Source organism: Symphalangus syndactylus, chromosome 5, assembly GCF_028878055.3.
Source record: "Symphalangus syndactylus isolate Jambi chromosome 5, NHGRI_mSymSyn1-v2.1_pri, whole genome shotgun sequence".
NCBI classification, from domain to species: Eukaryota; Metazoa; Chordata; class Mammalia; order Primates; family Hylobatidae; genus Symphalangus; species Symphalangus syndactylus.
In genome coordinates this window covers 98,961,056-98,979,465 of record NC_072427.2, presented here as the reverse complement: position 1 = coordinate 98,979,465, position 18,410 = coordinate 98,961,056, and the positions used below count along the sequence as shown (strand labels likewise).

At 41.9% G+C, this 18,410-nt stretch overlaps 1 protein-coding gene across 12 annotated transcripts in view; it reads right to left on the bottom strand.

The window, feature by feature from the left end:
• TIAM1 (TIAM Rac1 associated GEF 1) overlaps window positions 1-18,410 on the bottom strand; it is a 458,079-nt gene that overhangs the window by 130,703 nt on the left and 308,966 nt on the right. For all 12 annotated transcript variants that reach the window (XM_055279454.2, XM_055279461.2, XM_055279452.2 and 9 more), the window contains 2 exons: window positions 15,617-16,064; window positions 9,355-9,527 (listed from right to left, as the gene is read on the bottom strand). In XM_055279454.2, the coding sequence (XP_055135429.2) occupies window positions 9,355-9,527; window positions 15,617-16,064 (621 nt within the window). The remainder of the gene's footprint in view (window positions 1-9,354; window positions 9,528-15,616; window positions 16,065-18,410) is intronic.

Genomic DNA, 18,410 nt, shown 5'->3' with positions numbered 1-18,410 from the left:
CTCTCTCACCCTGTACCAGCTATTCAGTGTCAAAAAGATGCCCGAAGCTCTTGAACTTGAGTCTGTGGCTAGTGAGTTGCACCCACCAGACTGTGTGGTATTTCTTTCACCAGACTGCTTGAGACTGGGCCACCAGAATGGTGCTGACAGTTGATCCAGAGTGAGCCAAATTCTTTATATAGATAAAGCCTCCATAAAAAAATATTTGCCTGGGGCTCCACATATCCTAGAGTTGGCCCTTCTCCACAACTAATCCATGCCAAAATCAAAGGTAAATATTTCTACAGTGGCTGGCTAGGGGCAGGGATATAATCTACGGTGTGGGGAAAACAGGACTTAGCTACAGACTAAGTCAACACGGAAACCAACAAAGAGAACGAAGACCTCGCACTCAGCTTGTCATATCAGTGGATGATGTGAAGTTAAGAGGAATATAAACACTAGGGAAGATCAAATAAGGATCCCAGAGGATTTCAACAGTTTATTAGAAGGATAAAAGCCACAAGGATAACATATCAAAGAGGTACATTTAAGTTCTGAGTTGGGTTTTTGAAAAAAAAATCTATTAAAGTAAGATGGGGAAGGCCTTGTTGGGTAAGAATTGATGTTGAGGGTTTAAGATACCACGAGCTCAGTCTGAGTCAACAGTTTGATGTGGCTTTTAATAAAAGGAATTGACTCTAGAGGAAACAAGGACAATGGGAACCTCATTGCAGCCTGCATGGGGCAGACCACACAGAGGCTCATACAGGATGCTGAGCTCCTGGGCACGCTTACAAGTAAGAACAGGGAGAATGGCTTGGGAACCGTAGGCAGGGTAGCCCAAAGAGACGTGGCAGGAGGTAAATGAAAGCTGTTTTTAAGTATCTAAAAGGTGATGAGTAAGGATAAGCAGAAAACTTGCACAGGACTCTGGGGGTGAATATAGAAACAAAGAGAAATGGCAAGACTCACCAGAAAGAACATATTATCTCAACATGATGAAGAACTTTCAAGGACTTAGGGCTGCCTAACAAAACCGATGGTTGAAAGCTGGGAGATCTCCAGGAATGGGAGCGGCTTCCCAGTGGGCAGGCTCACCTGTTGGCCAGGGTCTTGCAGGGACCGCACCTCCTTTGCGAGGGGCACTGGGTCAAGATGCCAAATCCCCATTAAAGTCTTTTCTACCACAAGTCCACTTGACACCTCCTTATGAAAGATGATTTACAGGTTTTTCCCTAACCTGGCTGCCCTTGTCCAGGGCATGTGGTCATGACCTTCCTCAAGTCTGACACACACAGCTAGACATGGCTTCCAAGGTAGTTCTCTTGAGCCTGACGAAACTCAAGACCTTAGCCTTTTCACAGTGAAGCCACACTTAATTTTTGTAAAGATGCTTATTTAAGAGGAGCCCACGGAACTAGTCTTTTTTTCTTTGTTACTAAAATGGTAACTGTTAAGCGTTCGCTATCTATCAGACACTTACCATCATTATCACACTTAATCTTCAACTCAACTTAATGGCATATGAGTCTCTTAATATGCATACAATACTCTTGCACAAGTGACTTTCTAAATGATGAGAAAACTTTCTATGGAAGGAAAAGGCAATCAATTCCTAGAGATAACATTTTCTATACCCCTTTAGATATATAACTGCATATGATTTTCTACTCTATCATCTTTCTTATTTGCCTGGTAGCTGTGTTCCCAAGGCGTTTAACAGACAAATTAATAGCTAATATTAGGATATGTTACCATTAAAGGTGGGTGAGCTTTTTGGAATCGTATGTGACATCCTAAGGTAATGAATGAATGAAGGCCCAATAGGAAGTTGTACTTTGTAGGTGGTAGGTACTGTCTCTGGCTTCAAGTTGAAGGAAAGAGCTTAAATTAAAATAGTGCAGACAGCATAGCACTTCTTCCGTACACATGACTCCAACATTCCTGCTCATTCCCACTTTCCCCCGGCCTCACACATATAAATTCCTTTTCTACTTTTGTTGGTAACATGAATCTCCTTTCCATGGGTGCATCTGTGGGTATTTGAGTAACAGTGTCGAATCAGCAGCACACAGGCTCTGGAAACTGTGTGCACTGAATTGAGCCCTGGGGCTGGAATAACCTACAAATTACTTCCATAATCATGGCTGATCGCCTGTGCTTTAGCCTCACCCCTACACAAACAGGTTTCATTCTGATGTGGCTGCTCCAGAGTTACATGGATTTATAATAAGCAGAAGGCAGAGAATGCCTTCATGGTATCCAAACAGCAGTAATTTCCTTCAAAAGTTTCATTTTGTGCTCTATCCCTCATCAACAGCATAAAGATTTCACCATAGCAAGAAGACACAAAGGTTTTCAAAAACAAGATCTTATGTTGTCACATACAAAAAAGTTTACTTCATGTGATCTATTGGGTATTTACATTCTACTAGTAATTTTATGGCCATGAAGGTCCTTTCAAAAGGAATTCACATCAGAAATGTGTAAGTGAAAAAGAAAACCTTCTGATTCCACTTGAGGGTTAAAAAAATGTCTAAGCAAGCCTTTCTGAAATCCATCTGATAACCATCTAACCTATGTAGTAAGGCAAGAATAACCAAAATCAGGTTTCACTTTAGAAATATTTCCAATGAGTAGCTTAATTGTAGGAATGAGAAAAAGCTAGTCACTTTTTACTGTAGCCACTGACTCTTGCCCATGTTCTTCTTAGGGTCAATAGTAATAGGACAAATAGTATACTCAGACAATAAAAGGCTTTGGAGGAACATAGGCTTGATTTGAGTTGAGTTTGGGTTCAATTACTAGCTTTTGTAAGCCTCGACTTCAACAAATGGGGTATACAACACACATCAATGGATTAAAATGTGGATACATAATCCAACTAACCACTCCTCTAAGAATTACATGTGACTCACATTAAGATGGTGGTATACAATAAGGGCTAAGTAAAACATAGCCACCAATCTCATAATAATGTTACTGTTGCTGTCAGATAGTTAGACATTTCCTCATTTGCAAGATTTCCAATTAACAATTAAAAACTATGTCAGATGCAGAAAAACAATTTTTTTTTTTTTTTTTAGATAGGGTCTCGCTCTGCCACCCAGGCTGGAATGCAATGGCACAACCACAGCTCACTGCAGCCTTGACCTCCTTGGTGCAAGTGATCCTCCCACCTCAGCCTCTCAACTAGCTGGGACTACAGGTACATGCCATTGTGTCCAGCTAATTTTTTTATTTTTATTTTTTGGTAGAGACAGGGTCTTTCCATGTTGTCCAGGCTGGTCACAACCTCCTGGGCTCAGTGATCTGCCTGCCTTGGCCCCCCAAAGTGCTGAGATTACAGGCATGAGCCACCATGCCCAGCCAAAACAATTATTTATAACATATATACAAGAAAATTTTCATGACATTATAGCATGTAGATTTAAAAAATAAGATACTCAAAGCATTACCCATTAAGGAAGGCTTAAGAAGTGAGAATGGGTTACAATTAAGTTTCACTGCAGCAAACGACACCTTTAAGAGAGTAAAAAGCAAGCTACAGAGTAGAAAAAGATACTTGCAATGAATATAATCAACAGCAATGATATATAAAATACACAAAGAGCTGCCATAAATCATTAACAAAGAAACTCTGATGGAAAAAAAATGGACAAGGGAGTAAAATAAGCACTTCACAAAAGATGATATTGAAATGGTCATTAAGCGCATGAATATGTGCTCAATTTCATATTAATATCTTAAGAAGGATTTTTAAAAATCTGAATATCAAGTTTGCAAAGATGAGGAATAACTAGAATTCTCCTAGGCTGCTAATGAGAGTATAAATTACATTAATCATTTTGAAAACTGTTTGGCATATCCTGAATATGTGCCTAACCCATGACCCTGCAATGCCACTCCTAGGTATATGTGTTTGTCCAACAGAAATGTAGACAAACACAACCTGAGAACAGGTACAAGAGTGCTCACAACAACATTGCTTGTGATCCTTAACACCTGGGAACAACTCAAATGTACCTATGGAATGGTTGCTATATGTTCCAGTTGGCCTGGGACTGTCCTCGCTTGTACCTGGTATACTGGCATAACTGTTAATAGTGTCTACTCTCTAAAGTGTCCTGGTGAATGCCATCAACATCAAAGGGGGTTGGGGTGGGGTAGGAGGGTTAAGAACTTCCAAAGAGCCATTCCTTCACAAAAGCAACAAGAACAGTGGTAAAAAAATGGTCAAAATCAACTTTTTCACAATTCCAGAAATTAGATTAATTAAGTTCTGCAACAATCTGAGCTGCATTTATTAAAGACAAATGGCTGAACCTCAGTAAAAACAGCAAGTTTTGTGATATTTTAAATTGCTCTATTTCCATCTTTGTCTCCTCATCTATACAATCACATGAAAACCAGCTGTGTAGCACCACAGGAGGGAACAACCTTCCTCAAGTCTGACACATGGAACTAAACATGGCATTCCAATGTAGATCTCTACATCTTCCCCAAAACACCTTTCTCAGAGAAACATCGCTAAGCAACCTGTCTAGCAGGTCCCAGAAAAACCTCTTCACGAGCTTGTTGCTATTTGACCTGACTCAGACCTCATTCATGCAAACACTCTTCACTCCAGGGGGTGCTTGTGAAAAACAATTAATGACAATTGTTTAACACTGCAGTCACCTGAAGCAGTGATAACAGTCGAACAAGTAAGAAGTTGACCAAGAAACTTGAGGAAAAGTTGGGGAATACGATTTCCACAAAAGGCTCTGAAAAGCTATGACACGGTCCTTGGAATCTGGAAGGTCACTGATATGGTTTGGCTGTGTCCCCACCCAAATCTCATCTTCAATTGTAATGCCCATAATTCCCACGTGTTGTGGAAGGGACCCAGTGGTAGGTAATCAAATCATGGGTGCAGGTCTTTCCATGCTGTTCTCGTGATAGTAAGTCTCATGAAATCTGATGGTTTTATAAAGGGGAGTTCCCCTGCACATGCTATCTCTTGTCTGCTGCCATGTAAGAAGACTTTGCTCCTCCTTTGCCTTCTGCCATGACGGTGAGGCCTCCCCAGCCATGTGGAACTGTGAGTCCATTAAACCTCTTTTCCTTATAAATTACCCAGTCCTGGGTATGTCTTTATTAGTGGTGTGAGAATTGACTAATATAGTCACAAATATGTATAAGGCTGTCCACAAGCCCAGATAGTCCCAAGAAGTTCCTAAGCTCACCCTATGACTGACCCTACAGCTTGGTGAAAGCAGAGATGAAGGCTAAGGCAGAGATGAAAGCTAGTTGCCTGAGCGTTGATCATGTGCTTGAACTTGCAAACTTCTGTTCTTAGGAAAGATTGGAAACTTATTGCTTCTGTACATTTAAGGAAATCTCTAATAATTCACTGACTACTAAACTAGCTGAGCAGAGACTTCAGTGGGCACACATAACAAAGCCTAAATATTTTACAGATTTTAAGAAAGTCACTAAACAAAAGAAGCACTATCACCACCAATAATCAACAACAATAGCAAATCCTGGAGGCTGGGAGGTGGATCTGCTTTCAGAGCTGCCACATTTATATTATTTTAAATGTACAATTTAAACCAAAAAAGTATGAGGCATGCAAATAAACAATACACAACAATAAAGTATGGGCCAGGAATGGTGATTCATGCCTATCATCCCAGTGGGTTGGGAGACCAAAATGAGAGGACTGCTTGAGGCCAAGAGTTTGAGACCAGCCTGGGCAACATAGCAAGATTCTGTCTTTAAAAAATATTTTTAAAAAATCAGTCAGGTGTGGTGGTGTACACCTGTAGTCTCAGCTACTTGAGAGGCTGAGGTGGGACGATTGCTTGAGTCTAGGAGTTCAAGGTTACAGTGAGCTATGATTGCACCACTGTACTCCAGCCTGGGTAGTAGAGCAAGACCCCATCTCTAAAACAATTAAATAAAGTATGGCCCATATATAGAAAAAGAAGTAGTCAATAGAAACTGTCTCAGAAAAGTCCCATGTTGAGTATACTAGACAAAGATTTCAAGCAACTATTTTGAACGTATTCAAAGAACTAAAATAAACCATGTCTAAAGAAATAAAGTATGAGACTAATATCACATTAGAGAATATCAATAAAGAAATATAATTTTTGTTTGAAAGAACCAGGCCAGGCACAGTGGCTCATGCCTGTAATCCCAGCACTTTAGGAGGCTGAGGCAGGAAGATCACTTGAGGCCAGAGGTTTGAGACCACCCTGGGCAATAAAGTGACACCCCCATCTCTACAAAAAATAGAAAAAATTAGCTGGCTGTGGTGGTGCACACCTGTAGCCCCAGCTATTCAGGAGGCTGAGCTGGAAGGACTGCTCAGCCCAGGAGGCTGAGGCTGCAGTGAGCTGTGATCAGTGCACTACTGACCCTACTGCTCAGTGAACGCAGAGATGAAGGCTAAGGCAGAGATGGAAGCTAGTTGCCTGAGTATTGATGATATGCTTGAACTTGCAAACTTCTGTTCTTAGGAAAGACTAGGAAACTTATTGCTTCTGTACATTTAAGGAAATCTCTTTCTAATAATTAGCTGACTACTAAACTTGCTGAGCAGAGACTTGGCAATTTATGAGACATGCAAATAAACAATAAACAACAATAAAGTGGGTTGGGAGACCAAAATGGGAGGACTGCTTCTATTGACATTATAGTAGTCAACAGAAACTGTTTCAGAAAAGTCAGATCCAAAATCAGTGCACCACTGCACTGCAGCCTGGGGGACAGAACAAGACTGTCTAAAAAAAAAAAAAAAAAAAGAAAAGAAAAGAAAAGAAAAAATGGCCAGGTGCAGTGGCTCAGACCTGTAATCACAGCACTTTGGGAGGCCAAGGCAGGTGGATTACCTGAGGTCAGGAGTTTGACACCAGCCTGACTAACATGGAGAAACCCCACCTCTACTAGAAAAAAAAATACAAAATTTGCTGGGCTTGGTGGCACATTCCTGTAATCCTAGCTACTTGGGAGGCTGAGGCAGGAGAATTGCTTGAACCTGGGAGGCAGAGGTTGTGGTGAGCTGAGATCATGCCATTGCACTCCAGCCTGGGCAACAAAAGCAAAACTCCATCTCAAAAAAAAAAAAAAAAAAAATATATATATATATGTATATTTTATATACATATATATAAATATAAAAAAAATAACCAGAAGAGCTCAACAGAAGATTTGAGTTGGAAGAAAAAAGAACCAGTGAACTTATGACAGATCAAGTGAGATTAAGGGATAGAATGAAAAAAAAAATGAACAGAGTCTCAGAGGCTTGTGGGACTTCATCAAGCATACTAATGTAAACAGAACAGGAGTCACCAAACAAGTGGAGCAAGATAAATGAGCAAGAAGACTATTTGAAGAAATAATAGCTAAAAAATTTCCAAATGTGATTTAAATACACAAACACATGCACACAAATGTACAGATCCAAAAGACACTACCCCATAAATATATACACATTTTATTTTGTGGCTACTAGTACCCACAACAATTTTTAAAATTTAAAAATATTAAAAGATACATATCTGAAAGACAATAAATTCCACGTAAAGTAAACTCAAAGAGAATGATACCTAGACACATAATACGCAAACTGTTTAAAGACAAAGTCATGATCTTCAAATCAGCAAGGGAGCCTCACAGGATAAACAGCTGATTTTTCATCAAACACCATGAAGGCCAGAAAGCAGTGGGATTTTCAAAGCAGTGAAATAAGATGGTCAATTAAGAATTCTATATCCAGCAAAACTGTCCTTCAAAAATGAAAGGGAAATTAAGTCATTCCCAGATAAATAAAAGTGTCCTGACTTAGATAATAAAAGACATACTCAATTCAACTAGTAGGCTGCATTTGTGAGTGGGGTGGGGTTGGGGGAGGTGGCTTAGGTGCCTGAAACTTCTATTTCTTGTCCTGGTTGGTGGTTGCATAATTTACTTTATGATAGCTCACTGAGCAGTACACTTATGTTGTGTGCACTCTTCTTTCTGTGTTTTACATCACAGATTTTTAAAAAAGAAAACACAGATGCTTTGTCTTTATATAATCAAAATTAGCACTTTATATTTCTTACTTTAATTGTCCAAATAGAAACAGCTTCTGAAGCCAAAGCCAGAAACTTGGTGAAATAAATGATTTCTTTCCTCTATACCTTTGTTCCAGCCCCCTCCTTGCATGTTATATTCTTACTGTCCTTGTCACGCCACTTATACGTGCTCTTCTTTAATAAGTCATTGGTAGGCTTTACCACATTATAAAGACTTGCTATGTCTGTCCCCTCCGTTATATGCAAACACTTTTAAGAAGATGAACTGTCAGCTGGGTGCAGCGGCTCACACCTGTAATCCCAGCACTTTGGTAGGCCGAGGTGGGTGGATCACCTGAGATCAGGAGTTCGAGACCAGCCTGACCAATATGGTGAAACCCCATATCTACCGAAAATACAAAAATTAGCCAGGCGTGGCAGCAGGTGCCTATAGTCCCAGCTACTCAAGAGGCTGAGACAGGAGAATTGCTTGAACCTGGGAGGCAGAGATTGCAGTGAGCTGAGATCATGCCACTACACTCCAGCATGGGTGACAAAGCAAGGCTTCATCTCAAAAAAAAAGACGAACTGTCAAAATCTTCTTAGTATTCTCAATAGCACTATGCAGAGCACATAGGAAGCACAGAGTAAAGGTTTGAGAAATTAATTCTTCAATGGAATCAATAAAGAAAGCCTTCCTACATAACATAAAAAAGTTCTTGCAGAGTATATTACAACTATTCCAAACTCAAAAGATTCCCTATCAAAGAAAATGTTAATCCTGAAGCAGTTAGCAGAGAAGTACCTTTTTAAAAAAAATGTTGAAATTCAAGGATGCTGAGGAGAAAGTTCTGATCAGATGAGGAAGAGAAACTGTTTAGGTGATGCCAGTCATTTCTGAGATGTCATTATTTTACTTTATGATTAATATTAGAAAAGAACATATTATAAATAAAAATTTTTGACAGCTCAAATCATGTCTAAAGGAAGAAATTCATGATCCCTTTCTTAAATGCAACAGAAATGGTACTGAGACCACACAAAGATATCCTACTTATGACAAACAGAGCAAGTTTCTCACATCCAACTCATAGCCCTCCTTAGCCTTCACTTGGAAAACTTCTGAATGTACCTATTCCTGGAATTTAGTATAAATGTTCATTTTGTCATTCACTGTTTTTGTTTTTATAATGAGCAACAGATTAATCTCACCACTGAAAAAAAAAAAAAAAAAGCAGTGGAGGGAGACTGGGTACCTAGGCAAGAAAAGACGGTAGCCAGTTCAGAGGTTTGAAATGCCCTGCAAAGGAAGTGCCCAACAAACCTGAAAAAGGAAGGCATCACCCAGGGAATTGCTGAGGCAGAAGACAAAGTCCTTCTTGGGGTGCTCAGGCACCGCCTGCACAATGCTGTTCTCCACCCAGACGGCGTGTTTGGGAATGCTGTTGTGGTCTATCCCAGACCTGCCGTCGCTCTCGTAGAAAAATAGCGTGCATCCTGAGGAAACAGAACAGGGGTGTGCATGAGTATTCAGTGCTTGGGAAACAAAAGAACCCATAGTGGAACCTAACACGTGCACCCTGTCAGAGGCTGAAAATCAAAGCACGTGGAACCCAGGAAGTAAAGAGAATGGAGCCAGGCTTGGACTCAAGTCTTGGATGGGCCTAAAGAAGGACAAAGATCTTAAATTGCAGCTTCTCAGCCTGCCCGGGATTCCTTCCTGCATGCCCTCAAGTTCTCCCAAACCCTTCCTTTGGGTTTTAGAATGATTCATTACAGGTCTCCTCACAGACATAGGGTCTTGTGACTCCTCTGTTCCGAGGCGAATACAAACATGGTCCTCCAGGCCAGAACTTTGCCTGGCACTATGTGAGGATTAGAAGTCACTACCGTCTGATTAAAGCCCATTCAAATATGTCTCATATGATATGCAACCAGAAAAATCTAGAAAATGTATTTAGTTTCCAGACCATGCCCTTGGATAAAACAATATATAATACCAGCATTAAGTACTTTAAGGATAAGAAAAACAATGACACATTTTTGGTCTCACATCTATAATTTTTTTTTTTCTAGAAGCCAACCATGCCCTTGTTCCTACTGAAAGAGGAAATCTATGGCACACATACAGAGGCCTTGGAGAAGCTGGAGTCCTGGTCCATGCATAATTGCACTGTGAAACTAACAAGACGGTAGCAACAGAATATTTTATAGACTTGTGGCAAGATGGCTGCTTCCATAGATTCCCTCCATTATCATCTAAACTTGAGGCTCACTTTAATAGCAATTATTAGCTGAACACTTACTCTGAACTAACTGAAATCAATTTCAGGGGAAGCCAGGGTATATAACTTTATGACTCTTCCTCAGCTTCAACATAAGCTGTCCGTCCATTTTCATCATTTTCCTTACCACAAACAAGTGCCACACTTCCTGTGAACTGCACAACCCTTGAAAGTTCAATCTATTCAGCTACAATGGGAATCTGTAAAGCAAATTTGCTTATATGTGATTAGTAGTGTAGAATGATGCAGATCAATGGAAAGGTCACACTGGTTCAAGGGCAACTTTTCCTAGCCTATAATATTTCACATTACCACAGAACAGCTGTTGAACTCTACGTCCCTCCACACAGATGAATGTAGCATATTGATATGCCCTGCCCATTCATTTCACATTTTTTCTATTGGCACAGTTTGACCATGGGCTCTGCTTACGAGTCCTTATTGCATGGTGCTGCTGAGCATCATGATTTCATACTTGTGGTCCTTGTCTCCATAATTCAGCAGTCTCAATTATTCCTTCTACCCATTCAAGTTACAGTTGCTTGTTTTTTCAAAGGTAAAGCCCTATGCTAATGCTTTTTTGAAAGATAAAGTTTGCCAGGCACAGTGGCTTACGCCTGTAATCCCAGCACTTTGGGAGGTCAAGATGGAAGGATTACTTGAGCCCAGGAGTTCGACACCAGCGTGGGCAATATAGTGAGGCCTCATCTCTACCAAAAATAAAAAAAAATTAGCCAGACATGCCTGCGGATCCAGCGACTCAGGTGGCTGGGAGGATTGTTTGAGCCCAGGAGGTTGAAGCTGCAGTGAGCCATGATCATGCCACTGCACTCCAGCCTGGGCAACAGAGCAAGACCCTTTCACAAAAAAATAAAAATGAAACATAAAGTTTTATGTTGCTTATTGTTAAAAAATTTTAGTGGCGTTCTGCACGGTTATTTTTATTTTTTATTACCATTATTTTTGTAGATATGGGGTCCCACTGTTGCTCAGGCTGGAGCACAGTGGCACAATCATAGCTCACGGCAGGCTTGAACTCCTGGGCTCAAGTGATCCTCCTGCTTCAGCCTCCAAAGTAGCTGGAACTACATGCATATACCACCATACCTGGCTAATTTGTGTATTTTTTTGGAAAGACAAGGTCTCACTATGTTACCCAGGTTGGTCTCAAATTCCTGGCCTCAAGTGATCCTCCTGCCTCAGCCTCCTGTAGTGCTGGGATTACAGGAGTGAGGCACCACACCAAGCTAATTTTTTTTAGTTTGGGGTTTAAAAGTTGCATGGTATAATTTAAATACATTCCTGTAGAGTAGTCTGCCCCAACTCTATTTTTCTCAAATCCCAATTATTTTGAGGATCTCAAGGCTTTTCGCGAACACTTATATCAAAAAGCAGAATCATCTGTACCTCCTATTTCCATGCCTTAGGCTAGCACAGATTAGAGAGCTAAAGAAATAACAAAAATGGGAGGGGGAAACCGTTTTCCTCTAAGTCAGAGGTTCTTATGATGGGGCAAACTTGGCAATGTCTGGTGACCTTTCTGGTTGTCACAACTTAGGGGAAGGTGCTATTGGCATCTAGTGGACAGAGCCTAAAGAAGCTGTTAAGCATCTATAATGCCCAGGACAGCCCTCACAACAAATAATTATCCAGAAAATGTCAACAGTGTCACTTTTGAGAAACCCTGCTCTAAATAGTTTTTACGACTAATTCAACACTAATGAAAAGTACATTCCTAACATAAAAGGAGCAACACACGTTAGCATAGGTTAAGAAGAGAGAAAGAAGCCTGTGGATAATGAATTAGGGGACACTCACAAATCTAACACATGCACCTATTGAATGTTGTATGGTCCTATCAGGTAATTGTTCGTATATTTTTTCAACTTTGATTTAGAATCATCCACAACAAAGCACCACCAAAGGTGATTAAAATCAGCTTTTACTCAATGATCAACTTGTTCCAATTTTAAGATGAACGCAAAGCAGCAAATCTGAGAACCACGTTCTCCCTGATGAAAGTCTGTTTACCTTCATCTTCCCTGGAACATAATCTGTACCTTCTTCCGTTGTCCATGGAAACACTCCAGAGACTAATTCCAAATGAAATCTTTTTTAAAAAAAATCAATTACTTTGCCTAGTGGGAAAGAATCTTTGGGAAAATAAAAATCTCTATCCCACAGTTCCAACGTGTTCTGCTTCTTATTTCCCAATATTCAAGCATTGCTAAGAAAAAGTCAGCTGCAAGACTTGCTTTTGAGCAAGGACAAAGCCCTGAGGATGTCAACAAATCCTGGGAACCCATCAGGATGAAGCAAAGAACTCGGTGGCTCCATGTTATGGGCCTGAATTCCAACAGGTTGTGTCACTCAGATCTGCGTCACCAAGAAAGTAAAGACTCCCTTCCCTAAAGGGCCTGTGGGCTGTGCTCCTGGACACCTGCACCCTGACTTCTGTGTCATTTACTCTCTGAGGGAATGGCAGAAACAAAATAAACCCCTCTGATATGTCCCAAGTAAAAAAAGCTAACTAATCATTTTTATTTTACGCCACTAACATTGCTGCTGTCAACCTGAGAGTGAGAATCCCCTGGTAAGCTTGTTTAAATCACAAAGTCAGGGTCTGTTGGAGGCTGAATTGTGCCCTCCAAACATCCTAAATCCAGTTAGCTCAGAATATGATCATATTTGGAAATAGGGCCTTTAAAGAGGTAATTAAGATAATACGAGGTCACGTGGGTGGGCCCTGATCCAATATAAATGGTGCCGTTATAAGAAGAAGGAATTTGAACAGACAAGTAAAGGGAAGACTGTGTGAAGACACCGGAAGAAGACAGCCATCTCCAAGTCAAGGAGAGCAGTCTCTGAAGAAACCAACCCTGCCAACACCTTGATCTTGGATTTCCAGCCTCCAGGACTGTGAGATGATACATTTCTGTTATTTCCATCATCCATTTTGTGATGCTTTGCTATGGCAGCCCCAGCAAACTCATCCAGGGCCTACCTCCAAATCTTGTGATTCAGCAGGTATGGGGTACAACCCAGAAAGACCCTCAAGAGGCTGTGATGAAGGTGATCTTCGGATCAAGCTATTAAGAACTTGGCACTAATTAATAAAATGAATGCTAAGGTGGGCTGCCAAGGATAAGAGGCTGCAGCATCCAGTGGTGTGCCCATCTAGGGGAGAAGCGGGAAGTGGAAGAGGAAGAAGCCTTTCCCCTCATCTCCTCTCACTCCCCCAGAACAGAGCAGCTGGTGTGATCCAGGCCCCTCAGACATAACCCTATAGCACCTCCAAGTTAAGCCAAGGCACGTCACACATGAGAAAGAACACTGCAGTTCTCCAAGATGCTTCCATACGATGCACATCTATGTCTCATAGGCAAGACCACTACGGCAAAAAATCATCAAAAGATAATGTTCTAGGAGGCCGGGCACCAATGCAACTGTAAACCGAAGACCGAAGCAGGAGGATCGCTTGAGGCCAAAAGCTGGAGATCAGCCTGGGGCAACATAGCAAGACCCTGTCTCAACAAAAAATAAAAACATTAGCCAGGCATGGTGGCACATGCCTGTAGTCCCAGCTACTTGGGAGGCTGAAGCAGGAGGATCACTTGAGCCCAGGAATTTGTGGCTGCAGTGAGCTATAACTGTGCCACTGCATTCCAGCCTGGAAGACAGAGTGAGACCCTGTCTCAAAAAGAAAAAAAAAAAAAAAAGAAAAAGATAATGCTGTAGGAATAGCTGAGCAACAAAACTTCAGAAGGAGCCAGGGCCTCTGAGTGACTTCATAGAAAAGAGTTATCACACAAGCCTTAGATCGTCTATTTTTGATAGGTGGGAGGGAAATAAAGTTCTGTCTTGCTTATGGCATTGGGATTGGCATTGCGAGTCTCTGGCACATGCAGCAAAACCTATATCCTGACCAATATCCTCCCTTCCTGTGTCATCAGGCATCTGAGCAACAGCTGGCACCAAGAATAATTGGGCCAACCCAAGTCCTACTTGTGCAAGGGTTGACCTGCACCTGCACATCACTGCATAGGCATTTGTGTTCACCTCACTGAGCAGAGCTCTAAGCTGCTCCATGTCTCTAGGATTGAATGTTCCCAAACCAACCACAGTCTGTGAAATCCAGTATCAAATGGTCTAGTTTGATACTGATAAGCCCAGGCTTCTTCCTCTTGTGCCCTTCCATCAATCCTGTTGACCTATCTAACCTAGCCTGCCATGTATTAACCCTGTTTCAAGTCTAGCTTGAGACGAAAACTCTGTGTGTTTGAGAAGTGTTTTTCTTTTTAAAATATAGAGCTCACAAATATATTACATTTTCTAGGCTACCAGGACGTATGCAGATACGTGCAACAATACGTACATATACTTCACAAAAATGTGCAAAATGACAACAAATACCGACAAATACAAGCATGGTTATATAAACAGAAAATAAAGTGATCTACACATGCATGTCTGTATCTATATATACACAGTCAAAAACACAAAGTTTGACTATTAAATAGTGACTTACTTTTTCATAAACATGACGGTCTATACAATCCATTAATATCGGGTTGAGGCCTATGAAATTAACATTATTCTACCAATTTTTTACCTTAAAAAATGGCAATTTCATAGAATTCAAGCTAATAAATTTCCCTCCAAAACAGTCACTTTGAAAGACAAAAAGCTGAATGAGTCCAAAAAGATTTGTTTTTTTTGGAACTCATCCTTTGAAATTGTCATCAAACCAGTTGCATATATGCCAAAACTAGACATGAGATGCTCCTCTAGCATAACTGTGAAAAAAGAAAATAAAACAGCATTTGCAGGGGTGGGGATGGGAGAGGTACTAATCAGGGGGCATAAAGTTTCACTTAAGTTGCACGAATAGGTTCTAGCTTATTTATTTGTTTGTTTATTTGCTTGTTTATTATGAGCTGGTGTCTTGCTATGTTGCCCAGGCTGGTCTTGAACTCCTGGGCTCAAGTGAACCTCCTGCCTCAGCCTCCCAAAGTGCTGGGATTACAGGCGTGAGCCACTATGCCCAGCCCAGATGACTAGATTCTAGAAATCTGCTTTACAACATTGCCCTTGTAGTCGATAATGCCATATTGCACATTTTAAAATGTGTTAAGAGGGTAGATTTCATGTGAACTGCTCTTATCATGATAAATGTTTTAAATTAGTATGATTTTCAAATTCTGTATAACAACAACAAACCCACCCATCCTGTGAGTATGTGCACAACGGGGCACATCTATTGGTGCATTTGGCACACAGTCAGGGCCCTCCCGCTCTCACCTTTCAGGGACACCCAGTAGTGCTTCCACTTCCTCCGGGTGGCTGACTCCACCTTCTTGTTCTTCTTGTGCACCAGGAAGTTCTTGACGGCCAGGGCGCCGGCCTTGCGCACTGTGCCCTGCGCGGCGGTCAGCAGGATGTCCGACTGGCCTGGGGAGCTCAGGGTGCCGCTGCTCTGCTCATCGCTGTGCGCCGAGCCGGCCTCCTCCAGGCTCTCGCTGTTGGTGGTGCTCATCTCCAGCTCCCGCCGGAAGTTCTCGTACACCCCCTGACGAGCCGCATCCCCGGTGGAGCTGCTGCCGCTGTCGCTGCCCACAAAGGCCCGGCCTGTGGTGGGTGAGTAGCTGGAGTTGGTGGCATTAGATCGCCTGGACAGGAGGTCCGTGTCAGTAGTGGCCCCTTCAATCCCACTGTCTGCAAACTCACTGCCCTCGCCTGCATTAACATCCTTGGGAGCAGAAAGAGAGAGCAAAGAAGACAAGCGTCACGTGGAGAAGGAAACAGGAGCTCCTGTGGGTCCAGCCAGGGCTTTGTAGCAGCGGGATACACATAAGGCACGGCCACTCCCGACAGCTCCTGGACTAGGTCCTGCTCAAACCTGGACCCGCACAGACCCAGCAGAGCTGCTCAGGAAACCTTCAGCTGCCCTCCGTGAGAGCAAGCGATTTGGAATGTTCAAGAAATATAAAAGAAATAAGGAACACTTCAAAGAGCTTATTATTTCTCTAAGATAATTAACGAATTGACAAATTCGCGATTGAGATTCTACCACTGCCATGCTGAGAACCCAGCACCCTCAGCCTCATCAGCTTGCCCTGAACTCCAGGAAATTCTGCAGGCAGATGAGTTAATTGTTCCAGACGTAGGGGGTGACAATGAATAACTAGGTCTTTATAGCTGATATCTTTAAAAATAAATAAATAAAAGGCCTGCTTAGAAGTCTCTTTTATAATGGAGTGACTGAAAAGATAGCTAGTGCACCGCCTCACCCACTCACCCAGCACGGCCCCGTGTTCCAGGAGCAGGCAAGAATCCTCATCCTCTAATCAGATTCGCTTCTTGAAAACAAGCAGCCTCTCACTCTGCATTGTGCTAAATAAGTGTGTGGGGCCCACAGCTCCACTGAGCTCTCCAATTACCTTGCCCTTTCAAAGCTGGGATGCTAGGAGGCTTGGGCAGGCTACTTGCTGCCCCAGGGCCAAGTGACAGCTCAGGGCAACTGCCAAGATACTGGGGGTATCAGTTCCCAGTTTTAAAACATTGGGAACTTCCAAAGCTGCTTCTGCTCTGAAGTTGAACATTTCCGGGACAGACAGGTCTGTTCTTAAATCAGTATCTTAATTGCTCTAAAGAGCTACAGGCATTTCCATAAACAATAATTAAATAATGGTAGTCATCAAGGAAGGATACTCACTGCAATATTGGACAGAACAGCTCAAAGTCTTATGCATAAGAAAGGAGCCTAATTGTTCTCCAAGGAAAAGAACGGGAGGCTGAGTCTAATATAGAAGATGCCAAAGTAATACATGGTTTGGCGGTTTCACCAATTTGGGGGCCTTTAGTCTCACAAATGGCTAATTCTGGTTCAAACATGTAAAAACTAGCCAGATATTCTGAATTACCATACAAATGAATGCTCTGGGCTCCTATCTTTGCTGAGAGGCAATGGGGGCAGTATGAGCCATGCCACAAACTAATACTGGCCTACACAAGGCCCCAGACAGACACTGTGCCCATATCTCCACGAACCTCACTTAGTTCTAAGAATTGTTCAAAGTTCACCTTCATCATGAAGAAATACTAAGTGAGCAACTAAAAGAGATGCATAGCAAGACATGGATAAAAGAGGGTGGTGGGAGTAGAATGGCAGCAGGAGATGCTGGGTGAGCTTCTAGGGATCAACTCCATTATAAATGGAGCATAGACCCCTGGGAGTTAGAGGGACTTAAGGGAAAGAAAGAAACCACGAATGCAGCTCAGATGCAGACCCCTATAACTGCTGGTTCCCACAGCTTTGCTATCTGCTATCCTGCTTATTAACATCCACGGGTGGTCATGAAAGACCTAGAGCCAATTGGTAAAAATCCTCTACACAAACAGGAAAATACTGTTATCAACCCACATTTCTCCTTGGCAGGGACACTGACCATATGCTTCCCTCTTGATATAAGACAAAAGAAAATTTGACAATTGTTGATTATTCAGGATAACCACTGAGTTATACAAGATGAGTCCGTGAATTTTCCAAACTTTTGGATTCATTTTCATGTCTCAGTCCTTCTGGGAAGAAGGTTTGGTATGCGTGAAAAAATCAGCTATTAAGTACTCTCCTCTAAAATGCAATGAGGTGAAATGCTTCTCTACAAGACAGGGAAATTTAGCTACACAGGTAACATCCCTATTCCATAAGACAGACTTTGGTACAAAGGAGAAAAAATGATCCCAGGCATCTTGTAATTCCCAGAGCTCCAGAAGAGGAAGGGACTTGGCAAAGCCATCTCATTGATTAACAGCCTGTGGCTTAGGAAATCACAAGTCTGGTTGGTGGCAGATGGGAAGTTGAAACCTATCCTTCCAAGTACACTTTCCACTATTACATGGCGACCTCATGGCTCAGCTGCAGGTAGCACCTGACCAGATTCTGTCTAAATATTCAATCCCAGCAGGTCATGGTGGCTCATGCCTATAATCCCTGCACTTTGGGAGGCTGAAGCGGGTGGATCACCTGAGGTCAAGAGTTTGAGACCAGCCTGGGCAACAAGGTGAAACCCCCTCTCTACTAAAACTACAAAAA